Genomic DNA, 27,721 nt, shown 5'->3' on the forward strand with positions numbered 1-27,721 from the left:
GACTTTCAGCACACTTTTCAACCCAAGGGTTTGTTTTCTCCCTAGAAAATAGGAAAGCTAATGGCACTAGTGCCCATCTGATAGGATCTTTGGCAGAGCCCAGCCAATGAGGGACAGACAGAGAAGGCCCCTCTGGTCTCATATTTGTCAATGTGTCTTGATCTCTGATTTTCTTCCTGAGTCTTGTCCTTTGCACTATAAAGGATACAGAAGTGAATAAGAATAGCCCTTCCCAGGGCACAAAAGAGCTCCTCTCAGGTGATACAGCAGAAATGCTGGTGAATCACCAAAGCACACAAGTAAAGGGGAACAGGAGGGAGGGGGAGAGTAGGAAAGAACTGGAAAGACTGAAGATGGCCAAGGGAAGTCAGAAACCATCCAGCAGACCCGGAAACCTGAGCTCTCACCCACTTCCACTTTCCCTGCCACTAGAAAACAAGTGAACAACCTCAGATTCAGATAAGAACCTCAGACTCAGCCCATGCTGGTCACCACACTGGTTTTGTAATATGGAAATTCTCCCCCGTCTGCTAGGGGTATTTCCAAGACCCTTCAGTGAGAGACCTGAGACTTCAGAGTAACAGGGCCTACACTGGTACACCATGTGTCCTACGCCCCGCAGTACTGCCAGGTTCTCTTGTCTTATGCTCTTGATCACCGCCTGATCTTGTTCTAGGACCAGGCTTGCTGAGCAGCACAGGTAGCCGGAGCTGATTCACAACCTGGGTGGAGTTACTTGGAATGACCCAATTTAAAGCATGCATTTGTTTACTTTTGGGAATTTCCACTTATATTCCAGGGCCATGTTTGACTGATAGTAACTACACCCATAGGAAGGACCCATAAGAAGGAATACCACACTCTGACCACTCAAACTTTATAGAAATATAGGGCGTAAGAGGCGTGGCTTGTGGGTAGAGACTACAGTTTCTCTAGCGTGTTACATTACACTTCCTCTACCTCCCTGGCACCAGGTCTCCATGCCACATTCTAATAGGCAAAGGTCTGGATGGGTTGCACCTCACCCCCAACCCATGCCTGCTCTCTGTATCCTGTCTTTATGATGCTCACATGGTCACGGTACCGATAGCAGCCTGTCAGCCTCATTCCAAGCCCCCAGAGCCATTTGTACCTTTCCTGTAGGGCCACATCTCAAACCTGTGGATCTTGATGGAAAATGGGCAGCCCATCCTGGGCTTGGGTTCTCTTCCCAAGCACTTAGAACCATTTCCTAGCTAGATGACCTCAATCAAATTAATCAGTCTCACTGAACCCCAGCATGCATTTCCCATAACTGTTGGGTAAGGTCGACTGAATCGAGCTTGGGGCTCAGTTCCTTTATTCCACAGGATTTGTTTTTTCTTTCTACTTTCTTTTTTTTTTTTTTTTTAATTTTTGAAATAACTGAGGATCAAAATATGGCCTTACACATGTTATGTGACAGACTTGGAAAAACTTTCTACTAATAAAACATTGGTCCTGGGTCTGAAGAGATGGCTCAGTAGTTAAAGGCACTTTGCTGCTCTTGCCGTGGAACTGACTGCTAGCACCGACATGGCGGGTCACAACCACCTCTAACCCCAGTTTCAGGAGATTCAATAGGCATATGGTGCACATACATGCATTCTGGCAAAACATTCATGTACATAAAATAAAATAAATCTAAAAAAATTCAAAGGCCCTGTCCACTCAGTCCAACAGTAGCCTGGAGCCCTCCAGCCTTCTCCCCTTGGCTCCAGGCCACCAGTGAACATCAACTAACCCCGAACCCATCCCCACCTGCCACTTACATTTTCTTTGCAAACAGCACAGCCTTCGTGGTTGGAGAGGGGGTACTTTTCGGACGCCACTCACAAATAGCATTGACAAGGGGGTTCTTCCGAAAGCAGGAGAGCTTGGGCTCCTCTGGGGGAACTGAAAGAGAACTCGGCAGGATAAGGGAGTGCAAGGCCTCCAAGCACACCTGTTATGTGCATCATTACCCATCCCCCACCCCTGCAGCTGAGGGGACCACCTGGTTCAGTTCAGAGCTACAAATGACACAACTCTCCAGGGACATACTGGCCAACGAGTCCCGGGCACAGAGAGAAAGGTGTCATTACCTTTTGGGCTTCTGGGTACAGCAGTGGTTCTCAACCTGTGGGTCGTGACCCCTTTGGCAAACCCTTCTCTCCAAAAACATTCACATTACAATTCATAACAATTATGAAGTGGAATTGCTACAAAAATAATTTTATGGTGGGGGGGGTCACCACTACATGAGGAACTGTATTAAAGGGTCACAGCGTCAGGAAGGCTGAGAGCCACTGCTCTAAAGGACTGACAAGACAATACAAAACTAGCACCTGTGGCCTCACCTGATGTTGACACTGGACAAACAGACACTGGAAGGACTCTGTAGGGCATAAGGAAGAACATGGCTGAGAGCAAGGCTTGCCACAGGGCATGGACCCTCCAGCTTCCGCTGGAGCTGAGGGAGCCCTTAACGTGCTAATCCTTGGCGGGCTGTGCCCTCCGATAGTCTCATGTGTGTTTCATGTGTGCGGGACAGTTTTCAGCCCTCAGACACTTACTTTCTCTTTGCAACACTTTGCAACATGGAAAGGTGATAAAGTTCACTGTATTTTGCCAAAAGAATGTGAGGGAGTTAGCAGGAGCTAAGCCCAGGTGCTTGGCTGGGAGTCCAGAGCTATTAAATCTGCCAGATGGCTTCTACCGCTGGCCACGCACACTTTTTCCTAAAATGCTTGAGTCAAAAATGACAAACTTGAAGGATCAGTCAGGGAATCTCTCTGGAACACAGAGGACACTGAAGCTACCGGAGCCACTTCTAAACACACTGGGGATACAACTCACCATCCACCAGCAAGGGCACAGTCCCAACCAAGTGACCATCCAGGAAGCACAAATAGTCCCCTGTGTCGCTGAGCTGCACGGCCCTCAGAACCAGTGTGTTTCCCATGGTAGTCCATGTTCTGTTCTGTGAGCCAGGGTATATCCAGTGAATGGTAACGCTGCCTGCTGCTTCCTTCCCAGGGCAGATCAGGGTAACAGTGGCCCCTGGCAGGCTCGTCACCGTACCATTTGCCACCTCTGGGGAAGAAAAACACAAAGTAAGTCTAGCAACTTGAAAATGGGACTTTGCTTATGATTTGGAAAAGTCAAAGGCCTCCACAGTAACACCTGTGAAGTCTTCCCATGGTCCAGCCTGCACCACATCTGTCTGGCCTCCAGAAACCTTCCAAAACACCGAGCTGTCTGCTACAGTGCACTCTCTCAAGCCATGATCCAGCAACCAAGCTCCCTTGATAGAAAACCCATTAAAGAGACAGGTGAGGTGGTGCTTGCCTTTAGTGCCCCCCATTTTGGAGACAGAGGTGAACTCCGAGAGTTCAAGGCAGAGGTCAACTTGGTCTACATAGCAAGTTTTGGGTAAGTCAGAGCTACATTGTGAGACCTTGCCAAAAGAAAGAAAGAAAGAAAGAAAGAAAGAAAGAAAGAAAGAAAGAAAGGAAGGAAGAAAGGAAGAAAGAAAGAGAAAAGAAAAGTGAGCTAGGCATAGTAGTGCATGCTGTTAGTCCCAGCAATATCCCTGCATTTGGAAAGCAGAGACAGGGGATCTCTGAGTTCCACACCGGCTTGGGCTACACAGAGAAACCCTATCTTGAAAAACAGAGAGAGAAAGAGAGAGAGGAGAGAGAGAGAGAGAGAGAGAGAGAGAGAGAGAGAGAGAGAGAGAGGAAGAACAAGGAGGAGGAGAAGGGAAGGGAGAAGGGAGGAAACAAAAGGAAATGAAAAGAAAAGAAACAAACCTTTAAGGACCTGATCCTGCCCATAGATTGAAGAGCCAGAGGTTCTGATGGCCCAGAGTGCCCTCCTGCCCTCTGAAGCCTCCTGCCAACACCCAGGAAGATCCAGAGCCTCTCCCTCCCTCTCTCCCTTATGCTCTGCCTGGCCTGTTACTCCCCTACTCCTTCCCCCATGCCATCCCCACAGCAGAACATCATGTGTATTTCAGAGCTCAGCCTTCACCCCCTTTTCGGAATGGCAGTCTCCATTCCCAGCTGAATTAAAGCTCATACTTGTGCCATCTTCCCAATTGTGTCACCTCCACTCACTGCCACACAACCAAATCCAAACTTCTCTTTACCTCAAGACTTGAGAGGCAGGGCCAGCGAGATGGCTTGGTAGGCTAATATCCTTGCCAAGCAAGCCAGAGGATCTGAATTGGACAAAGAGAACCAGCTCCCAAAAGTTGTCCTCTGACCACATGTGCCGCAGCAAGTCCACAGAACACACACATATACCACACACACACACGATGAAATTATCATTTATGTTTATTATTTAAAAATCATTAAAAATAAGCTGGGATATGGTGGCACACACCTTTAATCACAGCACTTGGGAGCACTCAGTGACAAATTGTACAAGTTTGAGGCTAGCCTGGTCTACAGAGCAAGTTCCAGGACAGCCAGGGCAATGTAGAAAAGCCTGTCTCCAAAAAAAAAAAAAAAATTAATACATAAATGAACAAACAAATAAAAAATAAAATAGAACCACTTCTCTAAATTAGAGAGAGGGAGACAGAGACAGAGAGACAGACTCAGGCACCATAAGGACAAGCACCCTGCTTTATCTCAGTGTCAAGAATGGTTCCTTTTGCAACTGATAAATGCATAAGGGACCTTATGAATTCACCTAGCATCAGGTTCTCAAGTGGCAACCCAGCATTCATGAATGCAGAAGAAGTCTCAGCATGACCAGCTGCACACTGACCCATTTTATACATGGTGATTAGCATTGAGAATTACTAGGAACAGGGAGAAAAGAACCAAGGTTTCAGCCTAGGCACAGATGTTTTTATTTTAGGGACTAAGTTGGGAAGTAAAAACTAACAAATACATTCTTCACTCCCTGAAGAAAAAAAAAAAAACCATAGGCTATACTTAAGGAAAACAAAGATTAGAGACTCAGGGAACACTGAGAAGGCATAGTGACTCAGGTCTATAAGCTCCATTTGGGAGCCTGAGGCAGGGAGATCGCCGAAAGTTTAAGGCCAGCCTGGGACTCTCAAAACAGACTAGAGGGGCAAATCCACTTATTTTCTTAGTACAGACTACAGATTATAGACTCACAGAATCTATGATAAATAGATAAAATAGACAGATAAAAGGAGCCTTGTATAAAGTAGTCCCACTGGCTGAGGAGACAGAGTCCAGGGAACATGGCCTTTTCAGGTTAGGCATAAATGTCTCTTCAAACCCAACATCTAACTTCGAATCAGCAAGAGTCAGCAACATGCCGGGCGGTGGTGGCGCACGCCTTTAATCCCAGCACTTGGGAGGCAGAGGCAGGCAGATTTCTGAGTTCGAGGCCAGACTGGTCTACAGAGTGAGTTCCAGGACAGCCAGGGCAACACAGAGAAACCCTGTCTCGAAAAACAAAAACAAACAAACAAACAAACAAAAAGAGTCAGTAACACATCTGGCCAAGGACTCAGAGAAGCCAGCTGTGGCCAGAGTGCCTGACCTCATGTCCCCACGTGTTCCTGACACTGAGGATAAGCACAAGACTTTCTTGGACCTTTGAAGCCTTCCTGCTTGGAAAGAGGTTTTATCTGATGTCTGGCCTGTATATGAGCTCTCCCATTCACTCTCCTCAGCGGCTATCAGAGAGGAGGGAGTAAGTAAATTGCAAACATCATCCAGTCAGGGCAACCTGACCACGTCCACATATGCTGCATCAGAAAGCAGGGCTTCTGCCTGGCTACATGGATGTCCTTCATGCTACAGAGGATGTCCAATAGGTACAATGTCAGAATGGTGGCCACTGTTTTCCTCTCTACCTCCAGAGTCTTGGACTTATGGGTGAAAAAAAATGGCAGAGGGTTGAGAGATGGATGAATAGTTAAGTGTGACGGCATCTCTTCCAAGGACCCAAGTTCTGTTCCCAGCACCCACATTGGCAGCTCGCAACTGCTATAACTCTTGCTGGTCTCAGAGAACTCATAGACGGTAGTATACACTTACACGGGAGGTTCTCAACCTTCCTAATGCTTCAACCCTTGGTCCTCAAGTTGTGGTGTCCCCCAACCATAAAATTATTTTCATTGCTACTTGATAACTGTAATTTTGCTACTGTCATGAATCATGATGTAAATTGTTTTTGGAGATAAAGATTTGCCATAGAGGCCACTGACCCACAGATTGAGAACCGCCAACTTACAAAGACATACACGAATAAATAAAAATAAAATAAATCTTTTAAAAGAAAGAAAGAAGGAAAGAAAGAAAGGAAGAAAGAAAGAAAGAGAAAGAAAGAAATATCCAGGCATGGTGAAGAACACATTTAATGTTAGTAGAGTCTCTGTAAATTCCAGGGCAGTCAGGGTTCCAAAGTCAGACCTTGACTCAATAAGATAAAATAAAATAAAATAAAATAAAATAAAATAAAATAAAATAAAAATAGCAAGTCACCTTGTAACTAGGTGAGTTTGAGGAGGCTTCCTAGATTTCTCTGGTCCACAGTGAGTACGGAAGGTCCTTCCTCTGTCAATCAGCACCCAAGGCTCCAACATGGGGGAGGGACAGGTTTGGGCACCAGAGAGCCCCCTCTGAGAAATGCAGTCTCTGGAGCATACTTCACACAGCGCTCACAGGAATAGCCTGAGGGATGACTCCAGAGCCTGAGAAGTTGGAGCTTCAGATGGTGCTAAGGGGACTCCTGGAAGAAGGCCTTTGTTCTAGCCAGCATTTGTACATATTCTTCAATGACAACCTTTCAGCATTTCATTGTTCTGCAATTATTTTACACACCACTGAGCATATGCAAATTACATGTAATACTCATAAAAATTATGCAGCATAAAACACCCAGGAGATTCCCCTGAAACTAGCACACTTGTTATCTCTGAAGGTGGCTCTGGTCCCCTGATCTACAACTTCCTGTCCTATATGTACTTTACATTTGGCAGTTTATCCTCTTTTAATTTAAAACTTTTTATCAGCCGGGCAGTGGTGGCGCACATCTTTAATCTCCGCACTCAGGAGGCAGAGGCAGGAGGATTTCTGAGTTCGAGGCCAGCCTGGTCTACAGAGTGAGTTCCAGGACAGCCAGGGCTACACAGAGAAATCCTGTCTCGAAAAAACAAACAAACAAACAAAAAAACCCTTTTTATCACATCATTTATCTCCATCTATCTGTCTGTCTGTCTGTCTATCCATCCGTCCATCCATTCCATCCATCCATCCATCCATCATCATCCATCCATCTATCTATTATAGGATTGCACTTGCCCCATGGCACATGTGGAAGACAACCTGTAGGCATTCTTCCCATTCTTCCCTTCAGTCATGTAGGACCCGGGGGCTGAACTCACGTAATCAGGCTAAGCAGCAAGCATCTTTACCCCTGAGCCATCTTGCTAGCCCTCGTCCTTCCCTGCTTTAAAGAGTAAGTTGGTTACCCATGGGCTCCTTCCTCTTTTGTTCCTTTTGGTGTCTGAGCTTCATATGTATTCTCCTGTGCTGTGCTGTTTTCAGTCCTGTTTCCAGTGTGTGGGTGTCATCTGCTTACTCTCATCTCAGTTTAGTATTCCATTATTTGAGGTTTCAACTTTGTTTCCAGGGCTGTGGTGTTTGAATGAGAACGGCCCCATAGGCTCAACTGTTTGAATGTTTGGTCCCCCGTTAGTGGGACTGTTTGGAAAGGATCAGGAGGTGTGGTCTTGCTGATGGGGGTGTGACCTTCTGGGGGTGTGGTCTTGCTGGAGGTGTAGCCTTGTTGGAGGTGTGGCTTTGTTGGAGGAAACACTGAGGGTCTTTCCTCTCCTCCACTCATCTCATTGCTTGCTATCTGCAGATGAGGATGCTAAGCTGTCAGCTGCAGCTCCAGCACCATGCTGGCCTACCACCAGGCTTCTCACTATGATGGTTATGGACTTACCCTCTGAAACTGTAACCGTACCCCAGGGTCTCCTGTAGCCCAGGCTGGCCTCAAACTATATAACTGAGAATGACCTTGATACCTGTGTCTGCACCTCCTGAATGCTGGGTTACAGGTGTGTACCTGTACAGGTGGGTGCCTGGTCTGAATGAGGTAAAGTCTGGCAGGTCCAATGGCCCTCCAGTTTAATGTGTCAATATTCTCACCCTCCTATTTCTCTTGGACAAAGCATCTATAAGGATAAAACCTAACACAGGCATCAAGCTCATGTCTATGTTTTGAACATAGAGGAGCTTAGATAGAAATACTGGCCAAAGGGGCTGGAGAGATGGCTCAGTGGTTAAAAGCACTGTCTGCTCTTCCAGAGGTCCTGAGTTCAATTCTGAGCAACCACATGGTGGCTCGCAGCCATCCGTAATGGGATCCGATGCCCTCTTCTGGTGTGTCAGCGACAGGATTCATATAAACATTAAATGAATAAATCTTTAAGAAAGAAAGAAAGAAAGAAAGAAAGAAAGAAAGAAAGAAAGAAAGACCAAAGAGAGTCTCTGCTGGCAGGTGGCTCCCTCCATCGCAATGCTGGCAGCATCCCTCTGCAGCTGAGGAGTGAATATCAGAATTCACAGGACAGCCTGGGAGCACCAGTGCACAGCAGATGAAAGTCCAACAACCATGGACAGCTCATACTTTCTTTGGCATCTGCTCAGGCCACTGTCCTGAACTAGTCATGGGTACAAGATGTTTTGGTCAACCACAGGCCACATACAGAGTAAGACTCACATATAGTGTAAGGCTCCATAAGATTAGAACTGCAGTAATTCTGGGGCAGCTCATGGCCAGTGATCATGAGGTCATACCATGAGGTCACACCACAGAATGATATGCACATATCTGCAGTGCCGCTGGTGTGGACCAACCTACTGAGTCAGATAAAGGTATAGCATAGGGACCAGGTATGGCTGAGTGATAGGGTTATAAGTATGCTACTTTAGAATGTATTTCTATTGCTTTTTTAAGTTTTAGCCAGGCATAGTGCTATACTTTTGTCTTAGGTACTACTATTCAATTGCTGTAAAGAGACACTGTGACCAAGGCAACTCTTATAGAAGAAAGCATTTAATTGGGGGCTTGTTTATAATTTCATAGGGATAACCCATTATCATCATATTGGAAAGCAGACAGGTATGGCACTGGAGCAGTAGTTGAGAGCTTTATATCCTAGGAAGGTAGGAGGGAGGAAGGAGGGAAGGAGGGAGAGGGGGAAGGAGAGAGAGATGTGGACTTTTGAAACACAAAGGCCTGACAACCTGAGTTTGATCCCTGGATCCAAGATGGCAAGACTGAACTGACTCCTCAAGAATTGTCCTCTAACGTCTACATGTATGTGTGCATCTGTGTGCATTGCTCACACACACATGAGTATACACACATACACACACACACACACACACACACATGTACACACACACATGTACACACACACAATTTAAAAAAAAAATACAGCTGGGAAATGGTTCAACACAGTTGAGTGGTGACCTCACAAGTATAAGGACCCAAGTTTGATACCCAAGCCCCACATGACACCCAGGCACAGCAGCAACTGCCTGTGATTCCTGTGCTAGGGAGCCAGTGAGACACTGTCAAAAAAAAAAAAAAAAAAAAAAAAAAAAAAAAAAAACCTGAGGTGGCAAGAGCCCAGGAATGCCTCCACTTACCGACAAGCCTGAGAACCTGCGTTTGACCCCTAGAATCCATGTGGTGGGAGGCAAGAACCAACTCCTCAAAGTTGTCCTCTTACCCCATGTCCAGGCCATGCAGTATGTGTACCCACACTAAATAAATAGATGTAAATTTTTTTTCCCCTAAAACAAAGTTTTTCTGTAGGGTCCTGGCTATCCTGGAATTCACTGTGTAGACCGGGTTGGCCTTGAACTGGAAGATGCCCCTGCCCCTATCCCTGCCTCCTGGATGCTATTAAAGGCATGCCCCACCACTGCTAGGCTTTAGTTGTGATTTTGTTTTAACTAAAAAAATAAATAAATAAGGTTTCAGAAAGTGACTAAGGAACATGCCCTAGGCCAACCTCTAGCCTTCACATGCATGTGCACACAAATGCCCACCAGAACAATTTTAAAAGAAATAATAAAACTTTGCTGTAAAACTGTATGCCACACTATGCTGTCAAGAGACACATCTGCTTACCTCACCTCGTGATAGTATCAAGAGACCACATCAAGTGACTGACCAAAATATCAAGGATTGCATAACTCTACTATATCTGCATATCAACAAAACCATCAGACGACACATTTCTTACAGCACATCCCCATTATGAAGTGATGCATAACTGCCCTACAGGTTACCACGCAGCCATGACTGCGCGGCCATAAGACCCTGTTCGCCTCTCACCAGGGAACACAATGACACTCATGACATGCTTGTCTGAAATAGGATTCTCACGGACAAGGTCTCCACACCACACTCCCAGAAACACCAGTGGTGGATGACACAGTGGTCCAAGTGGAGTCCTCCATGAGGCCCAGTGGGCAGACCCTGCACTGGGTCTAGCCAGGAGGCTCTGCATAGCTCGCTTCTGCTCCTGCACTAGTCAGTTCCAAGAAAAAAAAAAAGTTCCTCTGGCCACTTCCCTATCCCTTTCCCTCCCAAGAGAAACCTTTGCATGGTTGGTGACTAACTTGCATATTGGCCAGGACTGTTCAGTTACTACCCTTGCAAACAATGGGAAATACATTCAGGTAACCGGGAGAAACGCCGACCCCTCCCCCCAAACAATCTTTCTTTTCCTTAGCAGCACAATGGTCACTTCCTCCAACACTGGCGACTAATGGCCTTCTGAATCTTTAAAACTGAGTCACTGGTTTCTTTCTTTCCTTCTTTCTTTTTTAAATCAGGAACAATTAATTATAAAGCCCATCTGTAAGTGGTGCCTGTCAGCCCTGCTTCAAAACATATTTCTTCTGAGACTGTGAAAAAAAACACCGTGTGTTAACTTTGATCTCAGAAGCACTGTGTGCCTAACGATCAAAAGACGTTCTCAGTGGGGAGGCTAGGACAAAAGAGCTCAATGCCAGTCCAAAGGGACAGCCTGACCGCCCACCACCCACTGCCCTGCCTCCTGACTCAGCTCTGCGGCAGCCCTTAGGTCCTGGATAGTGGTCAGACAGCCTCAGTAGCAGTTCTTTGAAACGGTCGAAGGGAAAGTCTTGGAAGCACCCTCTGGACCTCTGTCTGCCCAGCCAGGGGATGAACTACCAGTGACTTCTTTCTCTTCCCTTCCTCCTCCAGTGAGCTTTGCTATGTTTGCTTTGTTTTCTGAGACAAGGGTGTAACTACATTCCCCAAGCTGGCCTTGAACCCCTGGCTAAAGATGCCCTTCTCCTTCAGTAGGGGCAGGATGATGGGCACAGCACAAATTTGGCTTTCCCAGGTTTTAAGGAGTCTTATCTTGCTCATATTTTTTTCTTTAAACAAAGACATTACATACTGATCCCAGATATTACATGGGGTGGGGTGGGGGTGTGCAGCATGCATGCAATCCTGGTGAGGTGATGGGGTGGACTTCAGACAGACAAGTTCTCAAACACTTTCAGTCCAGAGTGTCCACCCCACCCTTGTAGCTCTTCTTTGTCACTGACCAGACCCCTCACCCTCAGCTTGCCCTTCCCAGCAAGCTTGATTCTGGAAAGGACACAAGGAACCATCCTTGGGATCAGCCTCCATTTTCTCCATCTGGATGTCTCGTGCTTTGAAGGTGGCCAGGACTCCTCCTCAGTAGACCCCACTGGAGGAGGCACACCAGGAACACTCTTCCTGTGAGACTGGCTCAGTGACCATAGGCTCCCTCCCATACCCCGAAGGCAGCGTGGGGTGTGGCAGCTGCTACACAGGATGAAATTCCGCAAAGAGCACACAACATCTGCCCTTGAGCAATCGATCAGCCTGTGACAGGCAGCAAGCTTAAGCCTGTCCGCTCCTGAAGAATTCAGCATTTTCTGTGCAGTGTTACGTACGAGGCCACACGTCTCCACTAGGAGAGAGTGCTATCAGCTACTACACATCCGCTCCACGCTGTCTTCTCCCCAACTCTTCCATACCACTATCTTGTCCAATCTCCAGATTCCTGGGGGCCTTAAAACTACCCATAATCCTGGCTACTCTGAAATAAAATGTTCCTGATGCTGAGAACAGAGAGGAGAGATAGATTGTTCTAAAGAGCAAAGAGAAACTTGAGAAAGGCCTTGAGAAACCACTGGGAGTTTGATAAGCAGATTGCCCAGAACCAGTTCATTAAAAGGGAACAGTATATTTAAGAAATTTAGAAAGGAGCCACCTGGGGAACAGCTGGGTGGGCCCTGAGGGAAGGGAGACCCACAGGGAAGGAGAAGCATTATGTGAGACCCTCCAAGAGGATGGATCAGCACTGGCTCTGCTAACAGAGGCCCCTGCTAAGGTATGTGCAGATTGGGCACCGCCCTTGACAGCCTCTGTGACAGTGGCCACATCTCTCCCTGCTTCTGTTTCTCACAGCAATGACCTTGAGAAGGAACCAGCTCCTGACACCCAGCTCCTGGTGCATCACAAAGCATCACAGGCAGGAGAAAAGAGGGGATCTGAGGATTGTGAGTCTTCCTGGTCCTTGCCAAGGCGTGTCACATCCAGAAAGGAAAGGTCACTACGTCCTACGCTCCTAATGAGACTCTACAGGGAGGACAGAAGTACCTCAGGTGGGACTAAAATCAGGAAAGAATGCATAATATCCCTGCCAGTCTCCCAAAGTGTGTTCCTGCCCCTCGGGGCACATGGTATGTGATCTAGCCACAGCTAGAATGCTGGCTGGCTGGTTAGGGTTAGGGTTTTATAGTATCTTGCCGAGTTTTGTTCATTTTTGAGACAGGCTCTTGCTATGTGGCTCTAGACTGGCCTCAAAGTGATTGTGACCCTTCTGCCTCAGGCTTCAAAAGGCATGTAGCACCTGGCTTTACCAATGGGGTATAGCCAGTGTAGGAACCCTGACAGGGCCCATTTGTCTTCTCTGAGCAATGAGAGTTCAGACGGTGGTCTGGGGGCCCCTGAGAATCCTGCTCCTGCTGTCCAGTGTCCTGTCACTCCCCAGCTATTACTTCTCAGAGGCACCTCTGTTTCCCACAGGCAATGCCCAACTTGAAACATACACATTATCTGTGGATGGTTATTGGCTGATCACTGGGTGGGGGTCGGGGGGGGGGATAGTTGATGGCTAGGCCATTCCAGGGCCCTTCGACTGACTGATGCTTTTCCTCTCCTTTGACAGCTCTAGGGGAGGGAAATTCCCCCTACTTTCCTTGATTCCCTGCCTGTGTGGCCTACATTCTCTCTCTGGGACACTGGCCCCAAGGTAGACACTCCTCTACTGAGGACTTTGCAACATAGTTCTGGAAAGTGGGGCTCTCTCTCCATTAGGTTACTCGGCTGTTGCTGTTGAGCCAGCTCCTCTCCCTCCTCATGTAAACTTGCAAAGGTCAATAGCCAGAGAGAAAAGTATGCACACGATGACATGTTTCTCAACTTCTCCCGAAGCTACTGCTGCTCTTGCCAGCAAAAACAAGTTGAGCTTCCTGGCCCTGTTTATGTAAGCAGTGAACCAGCTGCCGGCCTGTCACCGAGGACACAGGCTTAACATGTGCCTGCTAATCCCATCCCACTGCCCCACTTCAGGCAGCCCAAGGGATGGCATCCGGCCTCTTGGGTTGCAGGGCATCCCACTGAAAGTCCTCTCAAGGTACTAAAGCCCTCCATCTAAAAGGAGGTGGCTGTGCAATTGGATGGTGTGCAACCAGTCAACGTGGAGAGAGAGAGAGAGAGAGAGAGAGAGACTGTAGGGCCACTCAGTCCTAAATAGGATCAGACTCTTTCCTCGGGGGCTCAGGGAGCAATGCAGAAGAGGAGGTGAAGAGAGTGTTTAAGAGCCTAATTTCCTCTCCTCTGCGAGCTGTCCTCATACCTTCCCAGCTTCAAGGAGCCTGTGGATGCCTGAGTTCTGAGGAAGACAGGGGAGGGGAGGAGCAGCCTCTTCCACCCTAGAGCCCACCACACCTAGAGGACCCTGGGGGTAGGGCTAGCATCCTCTTCCATTGCCCCTTACTAACAGCAACTGTATGATGCCCTCTCTGCCTTTCCTGCTCTCCCTAGTAGCCCCACACCTGAACCTCTTCTCCATGACTTCTCCAAGATCCAGCCTGCAGGCCCCAGCTAGACAACACTTCAGGCTATGTCATAGGCCTTGCCCTGTTCTGAGTCAGCTCCCAAACATTTCTCAGATTAATGGCTCCTGGCAGGACACCAGCCCTGCAGCCCACTAATGGGCCTGTACTCCTTGTACCTGCTTGTATTTACCTTGTATTTGACAGAGTCAGTATTTACCTTGGCTCAGCCTTCCTCCCCATCTACCCAGTGGATCATACACCCATGTGAAGAAGGCCTGAGAAGCTTGTGTGGCCCCACAGAAAAGTAGCTGCGGGCGTTGACCCAGACTCACAGTGTGAATAGCTCCAAAACAGAAAAACACTGGGTCCCCTGGCTTCTTCAGAGAAAATCATATAGCCCCAGGCCAAGAAGGTCTGGGTGGGTTATCTTTCCAAGAGTATGAACTAGTCAGAGGAGAGATATCTGAAGAGAGCAATCCTGCTGCCCTGCCCCCATATTAAGCATGAAGAAATTAGAGGCCAGAGGAGGCCCTCCCTGTCCCTGATTTCCTCACAGGGACTCTGGTGACTTTGGTCTGGAACCCATTGTGGGGACGTGCTACAGCAGGATCCAGGTGCTAAGACAGGCGCCACTCAAAAATCTCAGGATTCTCAAAGGGTTTGGATCCACTGCTTGCTCCATCGAGAACCAGACCAGTGTAGCCAAAACTATGCCCTGGGCTCTGGGCTCTGAGTTTGTGTCCACCCGACAGCCATCAGCCTTCCTAGCAGTTCAGCATAAAAGGGCTTCTCTTCCCATTGTCTTAGGATCTAACCAAGAACCTGGCCCACAGTCAGGGTTTCCATGTCACTGGAAGATAGGTAGGAAGTGGTAAGCAGGAACTTTAGGCCATCTCAAGGCAAATCTACCAAACTCACCCTCCCCCATGCCCACCCCTTAGATAGGGGGAATCAAAGCTCTGGAGCTGAGTCATAATGAGATGAGTGCCCTTGGAGGGGCGCCATCCCTCCCTCGGCTCACACTGCATTTCTCCTGAAGCTTCCCGACTTCATCATCAAGAAGCTCCTTCTGGGTCAACAGGCTCCCCTCAACTCCAAAGACCTTCAGACCCCACAGAATAATCCTGGTATCCTGACAGTAGCTCAGGGTCCATTAAGAAAGGAAAGGGAAGGGAAGGGAAGGGAAGGGAAGGGAAGGGAAGGGAAGGGAAGGGAAGGGAAGGAAAGGAAAGGAAAGGAAAGGAAAGGAAAGGAAAGGAAAGGAAAGGAAAGATCTTGTCACATCCAGGATGGACTTACAACAAAGATCCTGAGCCCAAGGTTAGGAAGGACAGCGGCCAAGCAACATCAAAAGGTTGTGATGACTAAGATAGACATTGGCCAGCCACATACCCTGCCATTGAGAGTATGAGCTCTGCCTGCCTACCCTGCTAGGGGCAGAAGGGGGCATCAAGGATCAAGGATGAGAATGGTCCCAGGAGATTCCTGGAGAATCTAATAGGTTGCCAGGTGGAGCCTGCTCAGGAAATCACAGACCTCCCTCATCATCCCTCCTTGGCCCTCTCTTCTATCCAGGCTCTGTAGGCCTTGCTGTGCCTTGGCAACCAGCATCCAGACATGGGAGTTAGCAGTGTTTTGGAGCACGGTGCCTGGCAGAATGGTGGTAATGACAGCACCTCAGGTCCCATCTCTGCAGCCCCAGCTCAGCCTCTGTGAGTTAGTCCCAGCAAGGCTCTCAGAACAAGAACTCTGCATTACGGAGAACCTACACTCCCTAATCTCTGAAGTTTATACTAGTAAAACGGTGGAATATGGTGCATACACCAAAAAGTCCAGCAAAGGTACAAGGATAGCCTGGTCTATGAAGTAAGTTCTTTTTGTTTGTTTCTATATCTGTTTGTCTGAGATAGGATTTCATGGTCAGTCTTGATATGTAGCTGAAGGTGACCTTAAAGTCCTGATTTTCTGCCTCCATCTCCTGAGTGCTGAGATTACAGTCATGTGCCCCAACACCCGGCTCTCAGCTCAGGCTACAGTGAGATCTGTGAGGGTAGGAGGAGAAGACACAATGGGATTTTTTAAGAGGTAGCTAAAGTAGGGAAGTTTATTCTAAAGTTCAAATGGAAAAGTAAACAATTCAAGAAAAAAAAAAGAGAAAATGAGATTAGTCTTGCCCGATTTATAGCATATTATAAAGACATAATAATTAAAACATTGAGCTCAATGGTGGACCACTTGCCTGGTGTGCTCAAAATGCTCAAATCCCTGGATTCAAATACAAGCTCCAGGGTAGGGTGCTACTCTGTATGACTGAATGGCTCAGAGGACAAGTTTGTAAAGTCAGTTCTCTCTGTCCATATTTATATCTGTTCTGGGGATCGAACTCAAGTCACAGGGCTTGTGTCACTAGTACATTTACCCACTGAGCCATCTCAACAGCTTTAAATTCTTTGTTTTAGATTTTTTAAAAATGGTATGTGTATGCATCAGTGTATATGTGCATATGTGTATATGTGTGCATGTATGTATGTGTATGTATATATGTGCATGTGTGTGCATGTGTGTATATATGTGCATGTGTGATTATGTGTATGCATGTATATGTGTATGTGCATGTGTGTGCATGTGTGTGTGCATTGTGTGTATTTGTATGTGTGTGTTGTATATGTGCATGTATGTGCATGTGTGTGTGCATTCTGTGTATTTGTATGTGTGTATGTGTGTTGTGTATGTGCATGTGTGTGCATGTGTGTGTATGTGTGTGTGCATTGTGTGTATTTGTATGTGTGTGTTGTGTATGTGTATATATGTATGTGTGTGTGTGTGCTTATATATATGTATGTGGGTATGTTAATGTCCATGAGTACAGGTACTCACAGATCCCAAAAGAGGACATCATCAGATGCCCTGGAGTTGGAGCTATAAGCAGTTGTAAGCCACTCATCAAGGGCTGGCAACTTGGGTCCTCAGCAACAGCAGTATGTTCTCTTAACCACTGAGCCATCTCTCCAGTCTCTTTAAAATATACATATTTATGTTCAGCTTACGCTGTAACTTGACTGACCTTGAACTCCAAGTAATCCTGTTTCTCAATTGCTAGAAGTATAGATGCAGGTTTTTTTTTTTTTTAAATTAAACTCTTGAAAATAAAGGAAAAAGAAGACACTTTAAAAATGATATTGGCATGAAGAAGATCTCACTAAATATGACCCAAATTCAAAGGTCATATAAATTTAACTGTAGCTTTAAGAAAAATCTTGCTAAGAACGGTGGGCCATTCCTGCAATCACAGTATTCAGGAGGCTGAGATAGGAGGCTTGGAAGTTTGAAGCTAGTCTGTGCTACACAGCAAGACCTTGTTTCAAAAAGAATATAAAAAAAAAAAAAAGCAAAGCAAATCTGTGTGGGGGAAAACAAAAAACCTTTGCTGTCAAAACAATAAAAGACAAACTTGAAAATATTTTATTTACAACTTGTATCAGAGAAGACCAAGTTCTTTTATATAGTAAGAGCTTCCGTAAACAATATGAAAAAAGTTCACAGCTTAGTGAAAAATGAACAGTGTAAGCAGGCAGTTATGCAAATAGGTTATGAAATGCCTGCTGCACAGGGAACACCCATCCAGCCTCACCCAGAGAAGCTGTGTGCAAAGAACACAAACTGTTCTTTGCAGAGGACAGTTTTTGGTTGTTTGATTTTGTATTTTTGTTTTAGGTTTTTTTGTTTTGTTTTGTTTTATTGTTATTGTTGTTTGTGTTGTTTTTGAGACAGGATCTCTATGTAGCCCTGCTGGCTTGGAATTCACTCTGTAGACCAGGCTGGTCTCGAAATCAGAGATCCACCCGGTCTGCCTTCTGAGTGCAGGTGTGGGCCACCATGCTGGACCAGATGCCACTTTAATAACCCACTGATAGAGTGTGTGGACTTAGGCATGCTTGTATTTTGCTGAAGCATAAATTGGCACAACTTCTCCTTTTCCAATTACAAAGCTCATGGGCATTTGACCCACGAGGTCCCCTGGAGGACTTTATCCTGTGGGGATGTTTTTGAAGTATGAGGAGTGTGGAAATCATTCCCCCACAGCATTGTCTGCAACCGCAATGTGAGATGTGCTAAAATGTCCATCTAAAGAGATTGGGTACGGGCAAATCGCTCAGTTGTCAGCATGCTTGCCCTTCATGACCAAGGCACTTATTTCCATGCCCAGAACCTAAGGAAGGGGCTGGGCAAAAAAAAAAAAAAAAAAAAAAAAAAAAAAAAAAAAAAAAAAAAAAAAAAAAGTGGCATATTTATTTAATGAAATATCTAAAGCGAATAAATAAATAAGCTCTGTTTAGGTGGCACACATCTGTAATCCCAGAATTTAAGCAGAGAAGGGAAGATTATTGCAAGTTCAAGGCCATCCTGGTTTACATAGCAAGTGCTAGAACTTTCTCCAGCCCTTGTTCTTTCTCACTGAAAATGACTGTGCTCACCTGAAAATGTTGCTGTGTGGATTACAGACTACAGTCATATCCGAGGTGAAACCCTCGACACTGCTTTCAGAGTGCACCTAACCTCACCAATCTGAGAGCTGTGTGAACTGTAATTGTTATTAACTTTGGCCTCCTTTCCACTCCTGTGACAAAGCCTTCACACCACAGCCTCGCCTCTTATCAAAACAGGCTCATAGGATCAGCAGCAGCTGAGCCTCTACTGGGGTTTGTTTCAGTATCAGAAACCACTGTTAAATCTTTGGAGGTCTAAAGTAATGTCCCCAGAGGCTTCTGGGCGGCCTAGCCCTAACACTCAGGTGCCTCTCCTAGAGATGGAAGAAGTGATATGAATGGATGCTGAAGGGCGGGGTGAGAGGAGACCACACTGGCTTGAACCCATATCACAGCCTAGTTTTCTTCAGTTCTTAGGAAGCAGCAATGGGAACTTCCTGGGGCAGGAAGGGGATCATCTTGGTCACACACTAATCAGTACACTGTCCCTAAGTCCCTAATGAGGACACTGTGAAGAGAAATGACCTTGTTGTACCTGTGCCAGAGTTGTGGTTGTTGACAATATCCATACAATAAAGGAGTGGTGGGGGGTGGGGAGTGTTAGTCAGTAAAGCTGGTCACACAAGCCCCTAGCACTCATGCAAAAACAGAGCACAAGGGTATGTGTCTGAAATCCAAGTGAAGGTAAAAGGACTAGGGGGAGAGGGAAGTGGATTCTCCAAGCTGGTTGGCCTGACAGAGAGACCCTGTCTAAATAAATAAACTGGAGAACAATAGAAGACACTAGTGACCATGTCTGGCTTTCATGTGAGTCTTGTATATGACCTCCACATATATGTGCACATATGTGCTCGTGAACCTGACTGTACACACACACACACACACACACACACACACACACACTAAAATAAAAACACAAAGCGCTCAGGCCTTGTCTGCCACACCCTTGCCGTATGCTCGTGGACTGGTTTCTAGGCTCTCTGGACCTCTTTCTCCTTACCACTTTCTTAAGGACTTTGCCCCACCAGTTTTTACATCTTTCAATCATTTTGTCTCTGTATCCTTCCTGTCAACATATAAAAGCACACATATTTCAATAGTCTTTTTTAAACTCCTCTTTGTCAACTGTACTTTAGCCAAAAAATAAGCTCTGAAATCCCAAAAGAGCTGACCAGACCTGCTGTCTCTCTGCCTGTCATTGGCTCCCACCATTCCACCAAAGCTCTACAGATCAAAGCCGTCACCAGTGGCCTGCCTATTGCTAAATCCACTGGTCTAGCCTAGGTCAAACTGCCTGACTTTTCAGGAGTACTTGAGGAGGAGTACTCTGACCAGGAAGTTGGTGGCTCAAACCTTTAATCCCATCACTCAGGAGGCAGAAGCAGACAGATTTCTGAGTTCAAGGCTATCCTAGTCTACAGAGTAAGTTCCAGGACAGCCATGGGTACACAGAGAAACCCTGTCTGAAAACAAAACAAAACAAAACAAACAAACAACCAAAACAAACAAACCAAAAAGAGCACTCCACTCATGGACACACTGTCCTGGGTTCTCAGGACACCAACTGTCCTTATTACTGTCATGTCATGGTCACAGTCTTCCCTAATCGGCTCCTCTGATCAGAAGGCTTCAGCACTTCAGCTCCAGCCCCTGAGTCATATTCTTTCTATTGTCATGCAGACTGAGCTTGGAAATTCTAAAAGTTTAAAGTAACATCTGGCCAGATGTAATCTCAGCACTCAGGAGGCAGAGGGAGGCAGATCTTTGTGAGTTAGAGGCCAGCATGGTTTACATAATGAGTCTAAGGCCAGTCCCAGGGGATATACAGAGAAACTGTTTAAAGAAGAAAACAGAGGGGTGTGCAGAGGGATCTGCCTGTAGGTGACTCTCAAGTTCAGGTCTCATTCCCAAGTTGCTGCCAACTCCTCATCAGGACCGATAGGCATTTCTCACTCTCGTTTCCTCCCCACACCCCACTTCCAGGGGCCTCATGTAGCCTAAGTTGGCCTTAAACTTCTTCTGCCTCTCTCTGTTGAGTACTGTGATTACAAACCTGCAATTCACCAGGCCTGATTCAGCATCCTTTCTTGGTTGTCCTATAGATGTCTCAGTTCCCACATGCCCCAGAATGACCTCTGATCCACTCATCCAACATCTGCTGTCCGTCCTGTAGCTACCCTGCCTAGCCAAGAGCTGGCTGGCATTCCACTCACCTAAAGCTGCACTGTTGTGCCAAGGGCCTGACATAGTTTCTCAAATGAAGTTGACACTTGGAGCCACAGTTACTGTAACCACCACAGAAAGGGAAGCCCAAAGAATGATTTTCTGGAAGGAGGTAGGGAGAGAAGTGAGTCAGAGAACAAGCCCCTGGATTCGGGCCTCAGGAGCACCCTGCGCTAGAAACCGCCAGGCAGAGCTGGCAAGCGACAAATGGGGTGGTGAAAGCTGCTGAGGTTCAGCTAAAGCACCAGCGCTGGACTAGAAAGATGATGGCTCACTGGCTAACAGTTCCTCCTGAGCCCACACCTTTAGTCCCACCACTTGAGAGACAGAGGAGGATCTCTGTGCACTCTACACAGAGTTCCAGGCTAGCCAGGGCTACATAGCAAGACTGTCTCCAAAAAGAGGGAGTTCTTTCAGAGGACCAGGGCCCACATGATGGCTCACAACCATCTGTAACTCCAGTTCCAGAGGCTCCAATGCGCTCTTTGAGCACCACGCCTACAAGTGGAGCATAGACATTCGTGCAAGCAAAACACATAAATGATAAAATAAAGATCAAGGCTGAACTCAATCAAGACCCTGGATTTTAGTTTCTGGGGGGGGGGGGGACATATAGTCTCTAAATGTTTCCCTTCCTCTGTCAGGCTTTCAGATGCATTAGTTCTGCATCCCATCCTATGCCTACTACTGTGCACACCCAGCACCACAGCCCCACTTGCTGCCCTTCTAGCACATTAGTCCTCGACACATTTTTATCCCACTGTCTCTCTGCTAGGAGACCGCTTCAGTAAACCAGGGGGCTCTGCCCATTTTATTCCCTGCTATCTCTTACCTCTTACAATAGTTCCTGCAACACAGTAGGAATTCAAAAGACATTTTAAGACTAACTGGATTCTTAGCTGTACACATTTGAGCACTCTGTACCGGAGACTACCCTGAATGTCGTCTAGCGTCTCAGCCCATTTCATCCTCATCGACACCTGTGAGGCAGCACAGTCTCCCCACAGCTGACACTGGTTTCAGGAAGCAACATGTGGGTGCTGGGAACCAAGCCCTGGTCCTCTGCAAAAGCAACAAGTCACACTCGCACTCTATTTGTGTGTGTGTGTGTGTGTGTGTGTGTGTGTGTGTGTGTATGTCCTCCCTCCTTCCTTCTTTCCTTCCTTTCTCTCTTTTTATCCCTAGATGAAAACACACAGTCTCAGGCTGGAGAAACAGCCCAGCGGCTTAGATTGGATGCCTTCCCAGAGGGCTCATTTGGACTCCCAGCACCTCCACAATGACCCATAACTGTCTCTAACTCCAGTTCTAGGGCACCCAGCACCCTCTTCTAGCCTCCCAGGACACCAGACACTCATGTGTATACAAACATACAGGCAAAACACCCATACAACCAAAATAACAGTAAATAAAACTTAAAGCCACATATAGTCATAGGGGAGTGACATCTCTCTGGCTCCAACGCCTCAGCCATCACGAGTTCAGAATGAGCTCAGATGGAGAAGAGAAGGGGTCAAGGAGAAATGATAAGAGCAGCAGAAAGCTCTGGAAGATGCCGCATGGCTCTCTAGCCCAGCGCTGTCCGACACACTTTCCTTTGGTTATGGGAGAGCTCCGTGAGTGGATTGCACAGCCGCACGCATGGCTGCACTAGCCACGGCTGGCCACTGCGAGTGACAGGTGTGATGATGGACACGGTTTGTTCTGCTTTTTATTTTGAGGGTTCCTCCAATTCCACCTCCCATTTCTGTAGCTTAGGCTGACCTAGAGCTTGCAATCTCCTGCAGCAACTTCCCATATTCGGGAGTTACACCATCAAGCACATCTAGAAATCACCCTTTTTTCCTCTTTCCTGAACTTGCTGTGGAGACCAGGCTGACCACAAACTCACAGAGATCCTGGCACTAAGGGAATATGCCACCATACACAGCTATTTTTGTTTTTGGTTTTTTGTTGTTTGTTGTTGTTTTGTTTTGTGTTTTTTGTTATTGTGGTTGTTGTTTTGTTTTGTATTATTTTGGTTTGTTTTTTTTCGAGACAAGGTTTTTCTGTGTAGTTCTGGCTGTCCTGAAACTCACTCTGTAGACCAGGCTGGCCTCGAACTCAGAAATCCTCCTGCCTCTGCCTCCCAAGTGCTGGGATTAAAGGCGTGCGCCACCACCGCCCGGCACAGCTTTTTTTTTTCTTTTTTTAATTACATTTTTGTTTGTTTGTTTATGTGCACGCACTAGCCACAGTACATATGTGGAGGCCAGAGAAACAACAACCCTTGGGAGTAATCCCACCATCTGGGTCCCTAGAACATCAGCCCTGGCGGCAGCAAATGCCTTTCTTTACCTGCTGAGCCATCTCACGCACCCGTTTTACTTTTTCTATTAATTTAAGTTTTAATAGTTACCAACCCTCACTGGCTCATCTGAGATAGCCTTAGCCCTGAATTCAATCTGGTGACAGGCTTTGTGGCACTCAGGCTGCAGAGACAGATGAAAGGCTTGCTGAGGGAGGAGACATCTGTTTGTAGCCAGGAGCTCTGAAGTTACTTTGTTTACATAACCCAGCTAGGGCCACACTTGCTCCTACACAGTTCCATGCTTGTCAGAAGAGGTAGAGAACAGGCAGGCTCCTGTTGCCTTGGGGTACCAGTCAGAATGGTTCCTCTGTCTAGCTGCCTCCTGAGACAATCTGTCCCTGGAGACTTGGTACCCAGTGTCAAGTCAGAGAGACTGAACTGTCTCTGTCCTCCGGACTTGCTTTTGGCCGCATTCAGGATCCTTTTAGGGTGGAGTGTGCATGACGGATCCCACTTGGTCCCCAAGGGCTTTACAGGGAATCCATAAATATGTGTTGCAACGAATAAACAAGGGGCAGAGCCAAGGCAGGGAGAGGCTTCTGGTAACAGGGAGCCTGGCAAGGGAAGGTCTTTTACTCATTTCTTTTGACCATTTAGGCAAATGCCCTCAAGTCTGGCAGTGCCCAGGGATCAAAAGGAACAATTTGTTTTTTGAAAGTGTAGACCTCACTCTTTGCTCTTCTGATACATGTTTAATGAATGGCCAGGGGTCAAGAATTGTCATTTTTGGTTGGGCACCATGGCCTTTGATCCCAGCACTTGGGAAGCAAAGACAGACAGACTTATGAGTTCAAGGCCAACCTGGTCTACAAAGTGAGTTCCAGGGCAGCCAGGGCTACACAGAGAAACCCTATCTCAAAATAAAAAAACAAACAAACAAACAAACAAACAAAAAGACCCCTCTTGGTCTCTTGTTTCTCTCTTGCTCTTCCCTTCTTGCTCCTGCTCTGTCCCCTTCCCCCTTCTCTCCCCATTCCCTTCCCCCCTCCCCATGTGCTTGGCCTCTACTCCTCTACTCTTCTCTACTTCCCTCTCTCTCTGCCTTCTTCTGCCTATACTGCCCTTTTGTTTTGTTTTGTTTTATTTGTTTGTTTTTTGAGACAGGGTTTCTCTGTGTAGCCCTTGGCTGTCCTGAAACTCACTCTGTAGACCAGGCTGGCTTCGAACTCAGAAATCCGCCTGCCTCTGCCTCCCAAGTGCTGGGATTAAAGGCATGTGCCACCACTGCCCGGCCTATACTGCCCTCTTAACTCCCCTCCCTATGCCCTGAATAAACTCTATTCTATAACAAGAGAGAGAGAGAGAGAGAGAGAGAGAGAGAGAGAGAGAGAGAGAGAGAACTTATTGTTTTAAAAATTGTGATTTTTTTTTTACAAAGATCAATCCTTCCAAAATCTGATGCTAGAGAAAAACGTAGAAAAATACTGATTCGGGGTGAGGTAGGAAAGCAGGTAGGGTTTGTAGACGGAAAGAGGTTGTCCCAAAGGGAATTCAGAAGTTGAGGAGATTTAGATACGTAGGCATCTGTGCTGCTGCGAGTTTTCTCTTGCCTTGCAGAAGGCAAGGGGAACTGAAGGCCATGCCCAGCCTGTCCTCAGTCAGCAGCGGCTAGAAAGTTTGGCCTAGCAGAAGCCTCAATCCCAGCTGGTCCAGGACCCTAGGTGGAAGACACAGAAGAGTCGTAGCAGGACCTGGAGGGGCAAAGTATAAAAATCCCACCTATTGGGGCTGGAGAGATGGCTCAGCAGTTAAGAGTTCTGGCTGTTCTTTCAGAGGACCCAGGTTCAATCCCTGGACCACATGGCAGCTCACAACTATAACTCCAGTTCCAGGGGATCTGGCACCCTCACACAGACACAATACATGATAAATACATGAAGGCAAAACCACTAAGGATGATGGATGAAGGTGTGTGAGTGTGTGTGTGTGTGTGTGTGTGTGTGTGTGTGTGTGTTTGCGCACCCGAGCTGAGCTATCTCACATATATATATAAAATCTCCCACCCGTGTGTCTCCTGGGAGCCATCTCCAGCTGGCCTCACTTCTCTAAAACCAAACATCTCAGTCATTTGCTCCACACTTCCTGTGTGGTGCTTGTTTCTTGATTGTCACTCTCCAGCTTGTAGCTGTGCAAGTGTGGGTGTGGGAGATGGGCTGGGGACTTCTACTTCTCTGTCTTTTCCTTCTGATCTGGGAGGGCTTTCACTTCCTCCCCAGACTCCCAGTTCTGTGTTCTAAAGGCTGTTCGGGCCTGAAGACACCCTCACCCTTGGATGTCCCTCCTGAACCACAGGAAAACAGAACTCACTGTCTCCAAAGTGCCTTACAGCTCCTTAGGAACAAGGGGAAGCAGTGGTAGGGCTCTCGGCGGTGTACCGAGTAGTGACTGAGACAGGCACAGGGGCCCACTTCTGCTCTCCCAAGATGGACAAGAAGGCCTCAGTCCTGCCTGGCACCATAAAAAGCTAAGTGGGGGTCTTCTCGTTCATCAGCGTCTTCTGCCCCAGAATCCCACCAGATGAGAACGATGCTCAGCTTACCCCAGATGCCCTCAGCTCTGCCCACTGGGCATCTACCACAGTGGAACACTGAGTGGCTAGGGAGCCAGCAGCTGGGCCTGACAGCTAGCTTCCCACTGTACCTCTCTGAACCTCAGGCTCCTTGCAAAGCTTTATGTCAATCCAGTAGAGGATTAAAAATATGTGTAAAATACAGGGTGGTGGTTAATACCCGAAGTACCAGCGCTCAAAAGATAGAGGCAGAAAAGGCACAAGTTTGAGGCCAGTCTGAGTTATGTGAGACTCTGTCTAAATAAATAAATAAATAAATAAATAAATAAATAAATAAATAATGAAAATATACACAAGGGATACCAAGCTTACTTGAGGAACGCTGCCTTCCAGGCAGAAAGAAAGCCTGGAAGCCATTGTCTCCATGACCAGTACAGGATCAAGCTCCCCAGTGTCTTTTGGCTCTCTCTATGTAGTCCAATAAGTCCTCAGCCCCTAAAATAACCCGTAGAGAAGCAGTTTCCCAGTTCCTCCAGAAGATACCAGGCAGGCTCCTGGGCATGAAGCCAGAGCCCACAGAGAGGCCTAAACCCACAAGGCAGAGTGCAGCGAAGGCAAGCACAGTGCCACTACCCTCCGCCTGGTCCACCTGCTAATCAGGGAGGGCTGGGACAGGAGGCGGGGGGCACAGTTCCAAGAGGTCCCACATCCTTTACTGTCAAACTCCCAGGACGGGGTGGATGTGGGTGTTGGCATTCTGCATGCTAGGGCTAGTTGGCTAAAGGAGTAAGTATGTGAGGCGGGAACACCCGTGACTCAGAGCCCGTGATGTCAGACCCTTAGCCATCAGGACACTGTCATTACACGCGGCACAAGATGTAGTAGAACTAAGGAGAGCCACGCGAGGTGCCACAACTAAAGCGGAGAGCCAGGGGCACAAAGCACTCTTCAGAAGGGACAACTACTCCGCTAGGGCGCGCCCTCTGGGTATCTCTTTTTGGAGCGACCCGGGATGCAGTTGAGTAAGACTGGGAACACTGGGAACCAGACACCAGAGTCAGGTTTCAGGAAAACACACTGTCCGGTACTCAAACTTTAGGTAACTGCCCAGACACAGACAGGAGCACTCAGCGAAGGCACTAGACGCAACAGGGGGCGCGCGAACCTCCACCGCGTCAGCACAGGTGGGTCAGCCCCAGGCTGGCACCCAGTACCGGCGGGGCTCACTCGGCCGACGGAACCAGACAATGTCACATTCCCCACGCCCGCTCCGGGTTCCTCTTACCCAGCGCGCGGCAGCTCCCGAGGACCAGCGCGACCGCGGGCGCGGCCAGCAGGCCGACTAGCAGCGTGCAGCCGACGGCCAGCATGCTTCCTTCTACGCGGGGCGGCGGACGGCGGAGCAGCTCCGCAGCCGGGGCCGGGACAGTCGGCGTCCGCCTCGGGCTCCACACTCAGCTCGCACTGCGAGCGCTCGCCCCAGCGTGGCTCAGATCGGTGGCGGCGCGACTTCCCACTTGCACGTGACGCACAGCAGCGGGCTGTCCTGGCAACAGCGAAACATTTGAGGAACCGGTGCTGAAGCTCCTCTTGGCAGCTCCGGCTCCGGGTTACGAAAGCAGAGTAGGATGGCGCAATCGCCCAGCGCTCTGGGCCACCGGAGGGGGTTGCTTCCTGCGGCCGCGCCACACCTGAGCTCCCAGAGACAACCCACAAGGGTCCCTCCCCAGGTTTTGACGCTGAGATAAGGGGAATTAGCCCCCGTGTCCCCTCCCTCCGCGCCTCTGTTTGGATTTTGCTTTCATGGGCACCAGCCAGTGGCTCTGGCTGTTAGAGGGCAGGGCAGTGTCCCGGGTGCTTACAGGAAACAAACAGGGAGACCAAAAAGACACTGATGTCAGCTTCGACCCCAGAGATTGTGATTTAATTGGTCTTAGGGAAAACTTAGGCATCCAAAACCTGAGAAAAAGATTTCCTCTCACCTTCCAGCGGAGGAGCAGCT

The 27,721-nt window shown here is 47.7% G+C and overlaps 1 protein-coding gene across 2 annotated transcripts in view; it reads right to left on the minus strand.

The window, feature by feature from the left end:
• Window positions 1–27,401, minus strand: part of Il6r (interleukin 6 receptor) — a 47,585-nt gene extending 20,184 nt beyond the window's left edge. Inside the window, exons 1-3 of one of the 2 annotated variants that reach the window (XM_034501023.2) lie at window positions 27,005–27,370; window positions 2,857–3,093; window positions 1,791–1,914 (exon numbers count right to left, since the gene is read on the minus strand). In XM_034501023.2, the coding sequence (XP_034356914.1) occupies window positions 1,791–1,914; window positions 2,857–3,093; window positions 27,005–27,089 (446 nt within the window). In that variant the 5' untranslated portion in view covers window positions 27,090–27,370. Of the gene's footprint in view, window positions 1–1,790; window positions 1,915–2,856; window positions 3,094–27,004 lie in introns of both variants that reach the window. The other variant, XM_076932774.1, reaches the window with a different exon arrangement.
• Between the last annotated feature and the right edge of the window lie 320 nt (window positions 27,402–27,721).

The sequence above is a fragment of the Arvicanthis niloticus genome, chromosome 4, assembly GCF_011762505.2.
Source record: "Arvicanthis niloticus isolate mArvNil1 chromosome 4, mArvNil1.pat.X, whole genome shotgun sequence".
Lineage (NCBI taxonomy): Eukaryota > Metazoa > Chordata > Mammalia > Rodentia > Muridae > Arvicanthis > Arvicanthis niloticus.